This window comes from Staurois parvus, unplaced genomic scaffold (assembly GCF_062004578.1).
Source record: "Staurois parvus isolate SC_StPar_1 unplaced genomic scaffold, SC_StPar_1.0 ptg000668l, whole genome shotgun sequence".
In the NCBI taxonomy this organism is placed as follows: domain Eukaryota; kingdom Metazoa; phylum Chordata; class Amphibia; order Anura; family Ranidae; genus Staurois; species Staurois parvus.
In genome coordinates this window covers 4,542,491-4,560,289 of record NW_028318464.1, presented here as the reverse complement: position 1 = coordinate 4,560,289, position 17,799 = coordinate 4,542,491, and the positions used below count along the sequence as shown (strand labels likewise).

Here is a 17,799-nt window from a genome sequence, read left to right as displayed (position 1 = left end):
CGTTACTTAGGGCCACAGAAACGTTACTTAGGGCCACAGAATTGTTACTTAGGGACAGACACAGAATTGTTACTGAGGGACACAGATTTGTTACTGAGGGCCACAGAATCGTTACTTAGGGCCACAGAATTGTTACTTAGGGACAGACACAGAATTGTTACTGAGGGACACAGATTTGTTACTGAGGGCCACAGAATCGTTACTTAGGGCCACAGAAACGTTACTTAGGGCCACAGAATTGTTACTTAGGGACAAACACAGAATTGTTACTGAGGGACACAGATTTGTTACTGAGGGCCACAGAATCGTTACTTAGGGCCACAGAAACGTTACTTAGGGCCACAGAATTGTTACTTAGGGACAGACACAGAATTGTTACTGAGGGCCACAGAATCGTTACTTAGGGCCACAGAATTGTTACTTAGGGACAGACACAGAATTGTTAGTGAGGGACACAGATTTGTTACTGAGGGCCACAGAATCGTTACTTAGGGCCACAGAAACGTTACTTAGGGCCACAGAATTGTTACTTAGGGACAGACACAGAATTGTTATTGAGGGACACAGAATTGTTACTGAGGGCCACAGAACCGTTACTTAAGGCCACAGAAACGTTACTTAGGGCCACAGAATTGTTACTTAGGGACAGACACAGAATTGTTACTGAGGGACACAGATTTGTTACTGAGGGCCACAGAATCGTTACTTAGGGCCACAGAATTGTTACTTAGGGACAGACACAGAATTGTTATTGAGGGACACAGAATTGTTACTGAGGGCCACAGAAACGTTACTTAGGGCCACAGAAACGTTACTTAGGGCCACAGAATTGTTACTTAGGGACAGACACAGAATTGTTATTGAGGGACACAGAATTGTTACTAAGGGCCACAGAAACGTTACTTAGGGCCACAGAAACGTTACTTAGAGCCACAGAATCGTTACTTAGGGCCACAGAAACGTTACTTAGGGCCACAGAAACGTTACTTAGGGCCACAGAATCGTTACTTAGGGCCACAGAATTGTTACTTAGGGACAGACACAGAATTGTTACTGAGGGACACAGATTTGTTACTGAGGGGCACAGAATCGTTACTTAGGGCCACAGAAACGTTACTTAGGGCCACAGAATTGTTACTTAGGGACAAACACAGAATTGTTACTGAGGGACACAGATTTGTTACTGAGGGCCACAGAATCGTTACTTAGGGCCACAGAAACGTTACTTAGGGCCACAGAATTGTTACTTAGGGACAGACACAGAATTGTTACTGAGGGCCACAGAATCGTTACTTAGGGCCACAGAATTGTTACTTAGGGACAGACACAGAATTGTTAGTGAGGGACACAGATTTGTTACTGAGGGCCACAGAATCGTTACTTAGGGCCACAGAAACGTTACTTAGGGCCACAGAATTGTTACTTAGGGACAGACACAGAATTGTTATTGAGGGACACAGAATTGTTACTGAGGGCCACAGAACCGTTACTTAAGGCCACAGAAACGTTACTTAGGGCCACAGAATTGTTACTTAGGGACAGACACAGAATTGTTACTGAGGGACACAGATTTGTTACTGAGGGCCACAGAATCGTTACTTAGGGCCACAGAATTGTTACTTAGGGACAGACACAGAATTGTTATTGAGGGACACAGAATTGTTACTGAGGGCCACAGAAACGTTACTTAGGGCCACAGAAACGTTACTTAGGGCCACAGAATTGTTACTTAGGGACAGACACAGAATTGTTATTGAGGGACACAGAATTGTTACTAAGGGCCACAGAAACGTTACTTAGGGCCACAGAAACGTTACTTAGAGCCACAGAATCGTTACTTAGGGCAACAGAAACGTTACTTAGGGCCACAGAAACGTTACTTAGGGCCACAGAAACGTTACTTAGGGACACAGAATTGTTACTCAGGGACAGACAGAATTGTTACTGAGGGATACAGAATCGTTACTGAGGGCCACAGAATCGTTACTTAGGGCCACAGAAACGTTACTTAGGGCCACAGAATTGTTACTTAGGGACAGACACAGAATTGTTACTGAGGGACACAGATTTGTTACTGAGGGCCACAGAATCGTTACTTAAGGCCACAGAATTGTTACTTAGGGACAGACACAGAATTGTTACTGAGGGACACAGATTTGTTACTGAGGGCCACAGAATCGTTACTTAGGGCCACAGAATTGTTACTTAGGGACAGACACAGAATTGTTATTGAGGGACACAGAATTGTTACTGAGGGCCACAGAAACGTTACTTAGGGCCACAGAAACGTTACTTAGGGCCACAGAATTGTTACTTAGGGACAGACACAGAATTGTTATTGAGGGACACAGAATTGTTACTAAGGGCCACAGAAACGTTACTTAGGGCCACAGAAACGTTACTTAGGGCCACAGAATTGTTACTTAGGGACAGACACAGAATTGTTACTGAGGGCCACAGAATCGTTACTTAGGGCCACAGAATTGTTACTTAGGGACAGACACAGAATTGTTAGTGAGGGACACAGATTTGTTACTGAGGGCCACAGAATCGTTACTTAGGGCCACAGAAACGTTACTTAGGGCCACAGAATTGTTACTTAGGGACAGACACAGAATTGTTATTGAGGGACACAGAATTGTTACTGAGGGCCACAGAACCGTTACTTAAGGCCACAGAAACGTTACTTAGGGCCACAGAATTGTTACTTAGGGACAGACACAGAATTGTTACTGAGGGACACAGATTTGTTACTGAGGGCCACAGAAACGTTACTTAGGGCCACAGAAACGTTACTTAGGGCCACAGAATCGTTACTTAGGGCCACAGAAACGTTACTTAGGGCCACAGAAACGTTACTTAGGGACACAGAATTGTTACTTAGGGACACAGAATTGTTACTCAGGGACAGACAGAATTGTTACTGAGGGATACAGAATTGTTACTGAGGGCCACAGAATCGTTACTTAGGGCCACAGAAACGTTACTTAGGGCCACAGAATTGTTACTTAGGGACAGACACAGAATTGTTACTGAGGGACACAGATTTGTTACTGAGGGCCACAGAATCGTTACTTAGGGCCACAGAATTGTTACTTAGGGACAGACACAGAATTGTTACTGAGGGACACAGAATCGTTACTTAGGGCCACAGAAACGTTACTTAGGGCCACAGAATTGTTACTTAGGGACAGACACAGAATTGTTACTGAGGGCCACAGAATCGTTACTTAGGGCCACAGAATTGTTACTTAGGGACAGACACAGAATTGTTACTGAGGGACACAGATTTGTTACTGAGGGCCACAGAATCGTTACTTAGGGCCACAGAAACGTTACTTAGGGCCACAGAATTGTTACTTAGGGACAGACACAGAATTGTTATTGAGGGACACAGAATTGTTACTGAGGGCCACAGAACCGTTACTTAGGGCCACAGAAACGTTACTTAGGGCCACAGAATTGTTACTTAGGGACAGACACAGAATTGTTACTGAGGGACACAGATTTGTTACTGAGGGCCACAGAATCGTTACTTAGGGCCACAGAATTGTTACTTAGGGACAGACACAGAATTGTTACTGAGGGACACAGATTTGTTACTGAGGGCCACAGAATCGTTACTTAGGGCCACAGAAACGTTACTTAGGGCCACAGAATTGTTACTTAGGGACAAACACAGAATTGTTACTGAGGGACACAGATTTGTTACTGAGGGCCACAGAATCGTTACTTAGGGCCACAGAAACGTTACTTAGGGCCACAGAATTGTTACTTAGGGACAGACACAGAATTGTTACTGAGGGCCACAGAATCGTTACTTAGGGCCACAGAATTGTTACTTAGGGACAGACACAGAATTGTTAGTGAGGGACACAGATTTGTTACTGAGGGCCACAGAATCGTTACTTAGGGCCACATAAACGTTACTTAGGGCCACAGAATTGTTACTTAGGGACAGACACAGAATTGTTATTGAGGGACACAGAATTGTTACTGAGGGCCACAGAACCGTTACTTAAGGCCACAGAAACGTTACTTAGGGCCACAGAATTGTTACTTAGGGACAGACACAGAATTGTTACTGAGGGACACAGATTTGTTACTGAGGGCCACAGAATTGTTACTTAGGGACAGACACAGAATTGTTATTGAGGGACACAGAATTGTTACTGAGGGCCACAGAAACGTTACTTAGGGCCACAGAAACGTTACTTAGGGCCACAGAATTGTTACTTAGGAACAGACACAGAATTGTTATTGAGGGACACAGAATTGTTACTAAGGGCCACAGAAACGTTACTTAGGGCCACAGAAACGTTACTTAGGGCCACAGAATCGTTACTTAGGGCCACAGAAACGTTACTTAGGGCCACAGAAACGTTACTTAGGGACACAGAATTGTTACTCAGGGACAGAGAGAATTGTTACTGAGGGATACAGAATTGTTACTGAGGGCCACAGAATCGTTACTTAGGGCCACAGAAACGTTACTTAGGGCCACAGAATTGTTACTTAGGGACAGACACAGAATTGTTACTGAGGGACACAGATTTGTTACTGAGGGCCACAGAATCGTTACTTAGGGCCACAGAAATGTTACTTAGGGACAGACACAGAATTGTTACTGAGGGACAAAGATTTGTTACTGAGGGCCACAGAATCGTTACTTAGGGCCACAGAAACGTTACTTAGGGCCACAGAATTGTTACTTAGGGACAGACACAGAATTGTTACTGAGGGCCACAGAATCGTTACTTAGGGCCACAGAATTGTTACTTAGGGACAGACACAGAATTGTTAGTGAGGGACACAGATTTGTTACTGAGGGCCACAGAATCGTTACTTAGGGCCACAGAAACGTTACTTAGGGCCACGGAATTGTTACTTAGGGACAGACACAGAATTGTTATTGAGGGACACAGAATTGTTACTGAGGGCCACAGAAACGTTACTTAGGGCCACAGAAACGTTACTTAGGGCCACAGAATTGTTACTTAGGGACAGACACAGAATTGTTATTGAGGGACACAGAATTGTTACTAAGGGCCACAGAAACGTTACTTAGGGCCACAGAAACATTACTTAGGGCCACAGAATCGTTACTTAGGGCCACAGAAACGTTACTTAGGGCCACAGAAACGTTACGTAGGGACACAGAATTGTTACTTAGGGACAGACAGAATTGTTACTGAGGGATACAGAATTGTTACTGAGGGCCACAGAATCGTTACTTAGGGCCACAGAAACGTTACTTAGGGCCACAGAATTGTTACTTAGGGACAGACACAGAATTGTTACTGAGGGACACAGATTTGTTACTGAGGGCCACAGAATCGTTACTTAGGGCCACAGAAACGTTACTTAGGGACAGACACAGAATTGTTACTGAGGGACACAGATTTGTTACTGAGGGTCACAGAAACGTTACTTAGGGCCACAGAATCGTTACTTAGGGCCACAGAAACGTTACTTAGGGCCACAGAAACGTTACTTAGGGCCACAGAATTGTTACTTAGGGACAGACACAGAATTGTTACTGAGGGCCACAGAATTGTTACTGAGGGCCACAGAACCGTTACTTAGGGCCACAGAAACGTTACTTAGGGCTACAGAAACGTTACTTAGGGCTACAGAAACATTACTTAGGGCCACAGAATCGTTACTTAGGGACACAGAAACGTTACTTAGGGCCACAGAAACTTTACTTAGGGCCACAGAATTGTTACTTAGGGACAGACACAGAATTGTTACTGAGGGATACAGAATTGTTACTGAGGGACACAGAACCGTTACTTAGGGCCACAGAAACGTTACTTAGGGCCACAGAAACGTTACTGAGGGACACAGAATTGTTACTGAGGGACACAGAATTGTTACTCAGGGACAGACACAGAATTGTTACTCAGGGACAGACACAGAATTGTTACTGAGGGACACAGAATTGTTACTGAGGGCCACAGAACTGTTACTTAGGGCCACAGAAACGTTACTCAGGGACACAGAATTGTTACTCAGGGACAGACACAGAATTGTTACTCAGGGACAGACACAGAATTGTTACTGAGGGACACAGAATTGTTACTGAGGGCCACAGAACTGTTACTTAGGGCCACAGAAACGTTACTCAGGGACACAGAATTGTTAATCAGGGACAGACACAGAATTGTTACTCAGGGACAGACACAGAATTGTTACTCAGGGACACAGAATTGTTACTGAGGGACACAGAATTGTTACTGAGGGCCACAGAATCGTTACTGAGGGCCACAGAATCGTTACTTAGGGCCACAGAAACGTTACTTAGGGCCACAGAAACGTTACTTAGGGCAACAGAAACGTTACTTAGGGACACAGAATTGTTACTCAGGGACAGACACAGAATTGTTACTCAGGGACAGACACAGAATTGTTACTCAGGGACACAGAATTGTTACTCAGGGACACAGAATTGTTACTGAGGGACACAGAATTGTTACTGAGGGACACAGAATTGTTACTGAGGGACACAGAATTGTTACTCAGGGACACAGAATTGTTACTGAGGGACACAGAATTGTTACTGAGGGACACAGAATTGTTACTCAGGGACAGACACAGAATTGTTACTCAGGGACAGACACAGAATTGTTACTGAGGGACACAGAATTGTTACTGAGGGACACAGAACTGTTACTTAGGGCCACAGAAATGTTACTCAGGGACACAGAATTGTTAATCAGGGACAGACACAGAATTCTTACTCAGGGACAGACACAGAATTGTTACTCAGGGACACAGAATTGTTACTCAGGGACACAGAATTGTTACTGAGGGCCACAGAATCGTTACTTAGGGCCACAGAAACGTTACTTAGGGCCACAGAAACGTTACTTAGGGCAACAGAAACGTTACTTAGGGACACAGAATTGTTACTCAGGGACAGACACAGAATTCTTACTCAGGGACAGACACAGAATTGTTACTCAGGGACACAGAATTGTTACTGAGGGACACAGAATTGTTACTGAGGGACACAGAATTGTTACTGAGGGACACAGAATTGTTACTCAGGGACAGACACAGAATTGTTACTGAGGGACACAGAATTGTTACTGAGGGACACAGAATTGTTACTGAGGGCCACAGAACTGTTACTTAGGGCCACAGAAACGTTACTCAGGGACACAGAATTGTTACTCAGGGACAGACACAGAATTGTTACTCAGGGACACAGAATCGTTGAATTAAAGAGTATGTCAGACAACATGCAGAGGAGTGGCAGAGGAGGCAATGTTTTAGGAGCGAGCAGACGTGGCAGCAGAGGAAGGGGTCGAGGCAGCACTATTCGCAGCCAGAGGCCAGTGCTCCCGGTGTCATCCAGTACAGTGAGGAAGAGCTAACAGAGGGCGGTCAGGAACGGGGGGAGACATCCGCCTCTTCAGCAGCCAGGCGAAGAAGTAGTGGTGAGGAGAGTGGCTCGGTAGCCGGTCTAGAGACAGGTCTGTCTCCTGACCCACACACAGCCGAGGGGGCTAGTAGTGAGGCGGAGACCCTAATTGATGATGATGAGGCTGATCGCACTTGGCAGCCTCGTCGTCATCAGGCTATTGCTTCCGCATCATCAGGAGAAGAGGGTGGCAGCTTGGCAGGGAGCAAAACAGTCGGTGGGTTGTCTCCATCGCCACACTCTGCCATGTGCCACTTTCAGGTCTCCTCACACACTGCTGGTGTGTTCCATTTTTTGTCATAGGGTGCTGGCAGATTACGGGCCTCCCATAGCTGCTGCCAGGCCCCTAATCTGCCATGGGCCCCTATAGCGCCTCCTCATGCTGCTGCCAGGTCCAGAGTGTCTCATGGGTCCCTGTACGGCCTCCCATTGCTGCTGTCTCCATCGCCACACTCTGCCATGTGCCACTTTCAGGTCTCCTCACACACTGCTGGTGTGTTCCATTTTTTGTCATAGGGTGCTGGCAGATTACGGGCCTCCCATAGCTGCTGCCAGGCCCCTAATCTGCCATGGGCCCCTGTACCGCCTCCTCATGCTGCTGCCAGGTCCACAGTGTCTCATGCCATGTGCCACTTTCAGGTCTCCTCACACTGCTGGTGTGTTCCATTTTTTGTCATAGGGTGCTGGCAGATTACGGGCCTCCTATAGCTGCTGCCAGGCCCCTAATCTGCCATGGGCCCCTGTACCGCCTCCTCATGCTGCTGCCAGGTCCACAGTGTCTCATGGGTCCCTGTACGGCCTCCCATTGCTGCTGTCTCCATCGCGACACTCTGCCATGTGCCACTTTCAGGTCTCCTCACACACTGCTGGTGTGTTCCATTTTTTGTCATAGGGTGCTGGCAGATTACGGGCCTCCCATAGCTGCTGCCAGGCCCCTAATCTGCCATGGGCCCCTGTACCGCCTCCTCATGCTGCTGCCAGGTCCAGAGTCTCTCATGGGTCCCTGTACGGCCTCCCATTGCTGCTGTCTCCATCGCGACACTCTGCCATGTGCCACTTTCAGGTCTCCTCACACACTGCTGGTGTGTTCCATTTTTTGTCATAGGGTGCTGGCAGATTACGGGCCTCCCATAGCTGCTGCCAGGCCCCTAATCTGCCATGGGCCCCTGTACCGCCTCCTCATGCTGCTGCCAGGTCCAGAGTCTCTCATGGGTCCCTGTACGGCCTCCCATTGCTGCTGTCTCCATCGCGACACTCTGCCATGTGCCACTTTCAGGTCTCCTCACACACTGCTGGTGTGTTCCATTTTTTGTCATAGGGTGCTGGCAGATTACGGGCCTCCCATAGCTGCTGCCAGGCCCCTAATCTGCCATGGGCCCCTGTACCGCCTCCTCATGCTGCTGCCAGGTCCAGAGTCTCTCATGGGTCCCTGTACGGCCTCCCATTGCTGCTGTCTCCATCGCCACACTCTGCCATGTGCCACTTTCAGGTCTCCTCACACTGCTGGTGTGTTCCATTTTTTGTCATAGGGTGCTGGCAGATTACGGGCCTCCTATAGCTGCTGCCAGGCCCCTAATCTGCCATGGGCCCCTGTACCGCCTCCTCATGCTGCTGCCAGGTCCACAGTGTCTCATGCCATGTGCCACTTTCAGGTCTCCTCACACTGCTGGTGTGTTCAATTTTTTGACATAGGGTGCTGGCAGATTACGGGCCTCCTATAGCTGCTGCCAGGCCCCTAATCTGCCATGGGCCCCTATACCGCCTCCTCATGCTGCTGCCAGGTCCAGAGTCTCTCATGGGTCCCTGTACGGCCTCCCATTGCTGCTGTCTCCATCGCCACACTCTGCCATGTGCCACTTTCAGGTCTCCTCACACACTGCTGGTGTGTTCCATTTTTTGTCATAGGGTGCTGGCAGATTACGGGCCTCCCATTGCTGCTGCCAGGCCCCTAATCTGCCATGGGCCCCTGTACCGCCTCCTCATGCTGCTGCCAGGCCCACAGTGTCTCATGGGTCCCTGTACGGCCTCCCATTGCTGCTGTCTCCATCGCCACACTCTGCCATGTGCCACTTTCAGGTCTCCTCACACTGCTGGTGGGTTCCATTTTTTGTCATAGGGTGCTGGCAGATTACGGGCCTCCTATAGCTGCTGCCAGGCCCCTAATCTGCCATGGGCCCCTGTACCGCCTCCTCATGCTGCTGCCAGGTCCACAGTGTCTCATGCCATGTGCCTGTCAAGGTCCTACCTTTTCCCTGTGGTTATGTTACTTCATGTGCTGGTGTCCATCTTGGATTCTGCTGTGCATGATGGGAGCCCTTTTATGCCTTCAGGTTTCTGTGGTCCATCCTCCAGAGGGGTGTGGCTGATGACATATAAGCCTGTGGCCCGCACATGCTCTTTGCACTTGTGTCTTGTGTCTTTGTGTTGCTGTTACTCTGTTCTGACTCTCGTGACTCTCCTGGTATCTGATTCGGCTTGTCTTGACTATTCTTTGTATTCTCCTTTGATCTGACCCTCTGTTGCTGAACCCGGCTTGTGACCTGTGATTCTCGTCTGCTGTCCTGTACTGTTCTGTCCTGTTGTTGTTGACCCCGGCTTGTCTGACTACTCTTTTGTCTCTTCCACCAGCTACACGCCATTGGCGGCGGCCATTACCGCAGCTGAGGTGTCTCGGGGGCCGCGACCTGGTTCCTGGCTGCGTCAAGTCCATCCCCACCATCAGGGGCCCTGGTGAAGGGCAGCCTGGGACTTAGACTCCGCGCCCTGAGGGACTTCGGTCTGTGGGTGGTGGTTGTCGTCAGCCAGTGCGTTACATTGTTAGGCCTGCCTGTCCGTTCCTCAGCTCCTGCCCTGACAGTGCCACTTTCAGGTCTCCTCACACTGCTGGTGTGTTCAATTTTTTGACATAGGGTGCTGGCAGATTACGGGCCTCCTATAGCTGCTGCCAGGCCCCTAATCTGCCATGGGCCCCTATACCGCCTCCTCATGCTGCTGCCAGGTCCAGAGTCTCTCATGGGTCCCTGTACGGCCTCCCATTGCTGCTGTCTCCATCGCCACACTCTGCCATGTGCCACTTTCAGGTCTCCTCACACACTGCTGGTGTGTTCCATTTTTTGTCATAGGGTGCTGGCAGATTACGGGCCTCCCATTGCTGCTGCCAGGCCCCTAATCTGCCATGGGCCCCTATACCGCCTCCTCATGCTGCTGCCAGGTCCAGAGTCTCTCATGGGTCCCTGTACGGCCTCCCATTGCTGCTGTCTCCATTCTCACACTCTGCCATGTGCCACTTTCAGGTCTCCTCACACACTGCTGGTCTGTTCAATTTTTTGACATAGGGTGCTGGCAGATTACGGGCCTCCCATAGCTGCTGCCAGGCCCCTAATCTGCCATGGGCCCCTGTACCGCCTCCTCATGCTGCTGCCAGGTCCACAGTGTCTCATGCCATGTGCCACTTTCAGGTCTCCTCACACTGCTGGTGTGTTGAATTTTTTGACATAGGGTGCTGGCAGATTACGGGCCTCCTATAGCTGCTGCCAGGTCCCTAATCTGCCATGGGCCCCTATACCGCCTCCTCATGCTGCTGCCAGGTCCACAGTCTCTCATGGGTCCCTGTACGGCCTCCCATTGCTGCTGTCTCCATCGCCACACTCTGCCATGTGCCACTTTCAGGTCTCCTCACACACTGCTGGTGTGTTCAATTTTTTGACATAGGGTGCTGGCAGATTACGGGCCTCCCATAGCTGCTGCCAGGCCCCTAATCTGCCATGGGCCCCTATACCGCCTCCTCATGCTGCTGCCAGGTCCAGAGTGTCTCATGGGTCCCTGTACGGCCTCCCATTGCTGCTGTCTCCATCGCCACACTCTGCCATGTGCCACTTTCAGGTCTCCTCACACTGCTGGTGTGTTCCATTTTTTGTCATAGGGTGCTGGCAGATTAGGGGCCTCCCATAGCTGCTGCCAGGCCCCTAATCTGCCATGGGCCCCTGTACCGCCTCCTCATGCTGCTGCCAGGTCCACAGTGTCTCATGCCATGTGCCACTTTCAGGTCTCCTCACACTGCTGGTGTGTTCAATTTTTTGACATAGGGTGCTGGCAGATTACGGGCCTCCTATAGCTGCTGCCAGGCCCCTAATCTGCCATGGGCCCCTATACCGCCTCCTCATGCTGCTGCCAGGTCCAGAGTGTCTCATGGGTCCCTGTACAGCCTCCCATTGCTGCTGTCTCCATCGCCACACTCTGCCATGTGCCACTTTCAGGTCTCCTCACACACTGCTGGTGTGTTGAATTTTTTGACATAGGGTGCTGGCAGATTACGGGCCTCCCATTGCTGCTGCCAGGCCCGTAATCTGCCATGGGCCCCCGTACCGACTCCTCATGCTGTGACGTTGCAACAAGGTGGAATTCAACCCTACATATGTTAGACCGCCTTTACGAACAGCAAAAGGCCATCACAGATTTCCTGATGTTAAAAGCGGATAAAGGTACTCCCTGTGTAACTTAGATGTCAGCCATTGGCAGCTCATGCGTGACACCTGCGCTTGCTCAGGCCCTTTGAGGAGGCCACGCTATTCGTGAGTCGGCAGGACTATGGGATGAACGACGTCATTCCTCTGTTGCACGTCCTGGAACAAATGCTGTTAACAATGGCTGGTCAGGGTGCGGTAGACGTGGCGCACAGATCTCAACGCCACATGACCCCTGTGGGGGCAGGACAGGAAGAAGAGGAGGAGGTAGAGGAGGACATTGGTGCTCAGGAATTATTGAGTGAAATGGGTGGTTTTTCCACTCAGCGGACAGGAGTGGAGGAGCAGGAGCATCTGGTAGAGGAGGAGGAAGAGGAGACAGAGGACCCAGACGCACCGTGGCAGTATGCTGTGGAGATGGAGGCAGGGAGTCCCTCGCATTCCTTGGCACAAATGGCCCATAGCATGCTCGCTTGCTTGCGTACCAACAGCCGAATAATAACCATCAGACAGAGGGATGACTTTTGGCTGTCCACCTTGTTGGACCCTCGCTACCGTTCAAAAATGGTGGCCTTTTTCACACCTGCAGAGAGGGAGGCCAAAATAACGTACTATAAAAACCACCTATGTAGTCAGCTGGTCTCTGCCTGTCTGCGCCAACGTCCATCCTCAGACACTGTGGGCCCTGTGCGCTCGCGTTCCGCTGCCATGGCAGCAGGGGAGGGGTGGGGTGGTAGGAGCAGTGGCAGCTCCACCAGCAGCAGCTGCCTCAGTCTGCAGTCGATGATGAGTAGCTTTCTTCACCAGCGCAGTGAGGAAACTACTAACCAGCCGCAGCAGCATCAGGTGGACCTGGAGCAGGACCTCAAACAACAGGCTCGGGCCTACTTGGACAGCACCATGCCAACCGAGGTAGACAATCCCCTTGACTACTGGGCAACGAAACTTGACCTTTGGCCCCAACTAGCTGAATTTGCCCTTGAAAGGCTGTCATGCCCGGCCAGTAGCGTGGCATCGGAGCGCGTGTTTAGTGCGGCAGGAGGTATTGCAACTCCGCGGAGGACACGACTGTCCACCCAAAGTGTGGAGAGACTCACGTTTGTGAAAATGAATCAGGCGTGGATTAGTCTGGATTTCAAACCACCAGTTCCTGACACAACTGACTAAATCCGCCATGAATCATGCCCCAAACATGTGCCACTTTCAGGTCTCCTCACACTGCTGGTGTGTTCCATTTTTTGTCATAGGGTGCTGGCAGATTACGGGCCTCCCATAGCTGCTGCCAGGCCCCTAATCTGCCATGGGCCCCTATACCGCCTCCTCATGCTGCTGCCAAGTCCAGAGTCTCTCATGGGTCCCTGTACGGCCTCCCATTGCTGCTGTCTCCATCGCCACACTCTGCCATGTGCCACTTTCAGGTCTCCTCACACTGCTGGTGGGTTCCATTTTTTGTCATAGGGTGCTGGCAGATTACGGGCCTCCCATAGCTGCTGCCAGGCCCCTAATCTGCCATGGGCCCCTATACCGCCTCCTCATGCTGCTGCCAGGTCCAGAGTCTCTCATGGGTCCCTGTACGGCCTCCCATTGCTGCTGTCTCCATCGCCACACTCTGCCATGTGCCACTTTCAGGTATCCTCACACTGCTGGTGGGTTCCATTTTTTGTCATAGGGTGCTGGCAGATTACGGGCCTCCCATAGCTGCTGCCAGGCCCCTAATCTGCCATGGGCCCCCGTACCGACTCCTCATGCTGCTGTCAGGCCCGTAATCTGTCATGGGCCCCTGTTGTCGCTTGTTGGCATATTCCGCTCGTTCAGATGCTCCTTCTCCTGCTACTCCTCTTCACGGATTCCGTCAGCAGTCTTTCTTGGAATCCGTTTCTAAGAGACAACAGTTTGCGAGCACGCACCCGACGGTGCAGAAGCTGAACGTCCTCCTGTCCAAGTTGCTGCTGCCAGGCTCGTAATCTGTCATGCGCCCCTGTACCGCCTCCTCATGCTGCTGCCAGGTCCAGAGTGTGTCATGGGTCCCTGTACGGCCTCCCATTGCTGCTGCCAGGCCCGTAATCTGCCATGGGCCCCCGTACCAACTCCTCATGCTGCTGCCAGGCCCGTAATCTGTCATGGGCCCCTGTACCGCCTCCTCATGCTGCTGCCAGGTCCAGAGTCTCTCATGGGTCCCTGTACGGCCTCCCATTGCTGCTGTCTCCATCGCCACACTCTGCCATGTGCCACTTTCAGGTCTCCTCACACTGCTGGTGGTTTCCATTTTTGTCATAGGGTGCTGTATGGCCTCCCATTGCTGCTGCCTCCACTGCCACACTGTGGCTCCACACTCTGGTTTTGGCCCCGTGACTGCCCAAATGAGTGAAGTGTGCGGTGATTCTAAGATCGACGGCACTCATCTGCATGTCATACTGACTGTCAGTATTATTTCTCTTCCCCAGCAGACTCCAAGGGCATTTAAATTAAAGGTACAGTGTTCTGCACTAATATAAAGTCTCTCTGAAGCCTAGAAACACCCTTTTATAAGTTAAATTCGCAGCGAATATATTCGACTCGAATCAAAATTTTTCCACGAATTCGCCGAATCAGTCGAATCGAATTTTTGAATACTTCGCTCATCTCTACTTATAACAGTCAACTCAAATCCCGGACATCAATCCATTTGCAAATCTGTGACAAAACTTGAAGATTGCTCATCATCATCTCCATTCCAGCCTGGCAGGAGTAGAACAATTTTGCTAAGAAGAATGGCCAAAAATGTCAGATGCAGATTTTCAAAGCTGATACAAACTTACCTCCAAAAACTAACAGCTGCCATTAATCATTTGCCTACCAGGCACTTTTACCCCCTTCCTGCACAGGCCAATTTTCAGTGCTGTCGCACTTTGAATGACAATTGCGCGGTCATGCAACACTGTACCCAAATGTGAGACAAATAGAGCTTTCTTTTGGTGGTATTTAATCACCACTGGGGTTTTTTATTTTTTGCTAAACAAACTAAAAAAAGACTGAAAATTTTGAAAAAAAAAAGTTTTTTGTTAGTTTCTGTTGCAAAATTTTGTAAATAAGTAATTCTTCTCCTTCACCGATGTATGATAATGAGGCTGCAATGATGGACACTGCTAGGTGGCACCGATGGGCATTGACAGGCATCACTGATGGGAACTGAAAGATGGCACTCATAGGCAGCACTGATGGACACTACTGACTGGCACTGATAGTTGGCACTGAAAGGCAGCTCTGATGGGCACTGATACTGGGCACTGAAAGGCAGCTCTGATGGGCACTGATACTAGGCACTGGCAGGTGGCATTGATGGGTACCAACAGGTGGCAATTATGGGCACTGATAGGTGGCAATGCAGGGGCTACACTGATCATCAGGGCATTGATGATCAGTGTACATGTCCCCTTTGAGGAATGCAGCTTACCGGCTCTCTAGGACTGATGATAACGGGCATTTCTATTTACATGCGATCAGCTGTGATTGGATACAGCTGATCACATGATAGAGCCTGTGTCATTGGCCGTTTACTGCGACTGGTGATCTGTATCCCAGGGACACAGCTCACCACCGATTGCCGGGGCGTACATGCACAGCTAGAGTGGGAGGACGTCATATGATGTATTCTCAAAACAAGAGAACCGCTACCCTCCCATCATTTCCTTATATGGTGGGCAGGAGGTGGTTAATGTAGCATTTTTTTTTTCATTTTGGATAGAGTACTGGTGGGTTGTAATCCCTGGCAGGTTTTTTTGCCATCTGTGACCCAATGGGATTAATTCCCTTCACTTTCTGTCCCATAGCCAAAACAGGAAGTGAAAAGAAACCCCTCCAAAGCGAAGGAATCCTAGGGTGTTACCACAACTAGCATCCCCTTTGAAAGATTTCCTTTCTATTACTGTTCTGATGTCAACCCAAAATTTTTGATTTTCTTTTTCTTTAGATGACAATGGTAACCAGAACAAATAGAGAGGATGAATCTCCCTAACAGGGACACAGACAGTAATAAAAACTGACAGGTGTTCTGGTCCCTTTCCACTCTATCCAAAACTAAAAACAGTTTTGCCTTTAAATATAGTTATATATGGTTCTACCAAGTACTGGGAGCTAAGGGTAAATTTTTATGTAGCCAAGAATTGTTTACTTTTTAGGTAAATAATTTTTTTGTATCACAATAACAAATATTATTAATCTTCAGAATGCTAGATTGAATCATAAATGTAAAAATAATTGTAAAATGAAAAGTAAACAAGTAAATTCTATTTTAATTTCAGGTTGTGACATAAGAAACTTACATTTGCCTTTAGCCAAGTATATTGAAACTGCTAACACTGTCTCGCTTTTTTACAGATTTGCCATAAACTTTGTCTGCTTCAATAATGACATTGCATTTCACTTCAACCCACGGTTTGACGAGGGCAGTGTCATTGTATGCAACACCATGCAAAACAATAAATGGGGCTCTGAAGAGAGGAAGAACCATATGCCCTTCCAAAGGAATGCGTACTTTGATGTAACCATTGTTGTGGTAGGACATGCATTTCAGGTGGGTTTACCAAACTTAAAGGCATTGTACATTTAAACACGTTTTTATTATTTTAACAAGGTATTAGTGTAGTTACAGTATATTCTCTGTCATTTGTTTGTCTTACCTAGTAATGATGGGATCACATGTTGTGGCTGAAGTTTGCAGTGTCAAGGCTGATCAATTCCTCCTTTGTCCATATATTCATTCACCTAGCTTGTTCCTATTCACCAAAGGTACAAGAAACTTCTTGCACTGGGTCACAGTGTCCAGTTTAAGCTTAGCCACTTTCTTTGTGTTTCCTCATAAATGTGGGAGTGCTAATGTGATCAAAACCCATAATTTCCAGAAAGGTGAGCTCTCCTAAACTGAGCTGTTTCTCTTTGGCTATGTCAGCTCTAATTACTAGGGTTGCACCGATACCAAGCATTTGCACAAGTACCTTCAGGCTTGGTTCTTTCAGCTGTCAGTGAGATTCCTCCACTGACAACTGAAATGTAAATTAAAAAAAAAAAAAGCTGGCAATTACAGGTTGATAAGGAGCTGGGCCGAAGTTTCTTAAAGTGTTACAAAACCCACAACAGTAAAATGAGTCTGAATATGCAGAAAAGCATGCTTATTATACTCCCTGTGGAACCGAAGGGGTAAATCCTTCGCATTGTGTAAAAAGGCTGTTTAGTCCCGTCTTCTCTTATCCTCCCCATCTTCTACTCTCCCCAATCAATCTTCTGATAGCACAGAGAACTAGGAGTCACTCTGCACGTGCCCAGTTTAGTATGTGTTGCTAGAGAGTTTTTATTTCTTTGGGAGGGTGCATGCGATTAGCACAGAGCCAATCAGCACTGTCCAGACAGAAGGTCAAGGGTCATGCGGCCTCATAGGACAGTCAGAGCAGAATGAAAACTTCTCCTATAAGCTTTCACCAGTACTCAGCTGGACACTGATAGAAGTTACAAGACTGCTATATACTGCTGAAGAGAAAAGGTATTTAGCAGTTTATATTTACTAAAATCATTGCATTTCCATGTTCTGTGTACTGTGGGAGACCAGATATAGTGAATGCAGGGACATGGGTTTAGTAACACTTTAATAACCAATGATGCATTCAGCTGTCAGCAGGGTGCCCCTGAGGACAGCTGAAGTGTAAACAAGTCCTGGCAATTGGAGCAGTCAAAAAAAGCAGCCTGACAATATTTATCAACAGCATTGCTCAGCTACTAAAATAGAAAGACAAAATGAAACAATGTTTCTTTTTATATCGTTCTGTTTATTCCTCTACAGATCAAAGAGATGAACTTTGATCTGCAGATAAAGTCAGTTAAAGGCAACCTGTCTAGTAAAAAAAAAAAAAAAAAAAAGGTTTTGTTTTCTTTAAA

The 17,799-nt window shown here is 48.5% G+C and overlaps 1 protein-coding gene across 2 annotated transcripts in view; it reads left to right on the top strand.

The window, feature by feature from the left end:
* The window catches only part of LOC149447863 (galectin-4-like), an 86,724-nt gene that overhangs the window by 38,433 nt on the left and 30,492 nt on the right, over nucleotides 1-17,799 (top strand). For both annotated transcript variants that reach the window (XM_089651984.1, XM_089651983.1), the window contains exon 3: nucleotides 16,249-16,444. In XM_089651984.1, coding sequence (XP_089508110.1) covers nucleotides 16,249-16,444 — 196 coding nt within the window. The remainder of the gene's footprint in view (nucleotides 1-16,248; nucleotides 16,445-17,799) is intronic.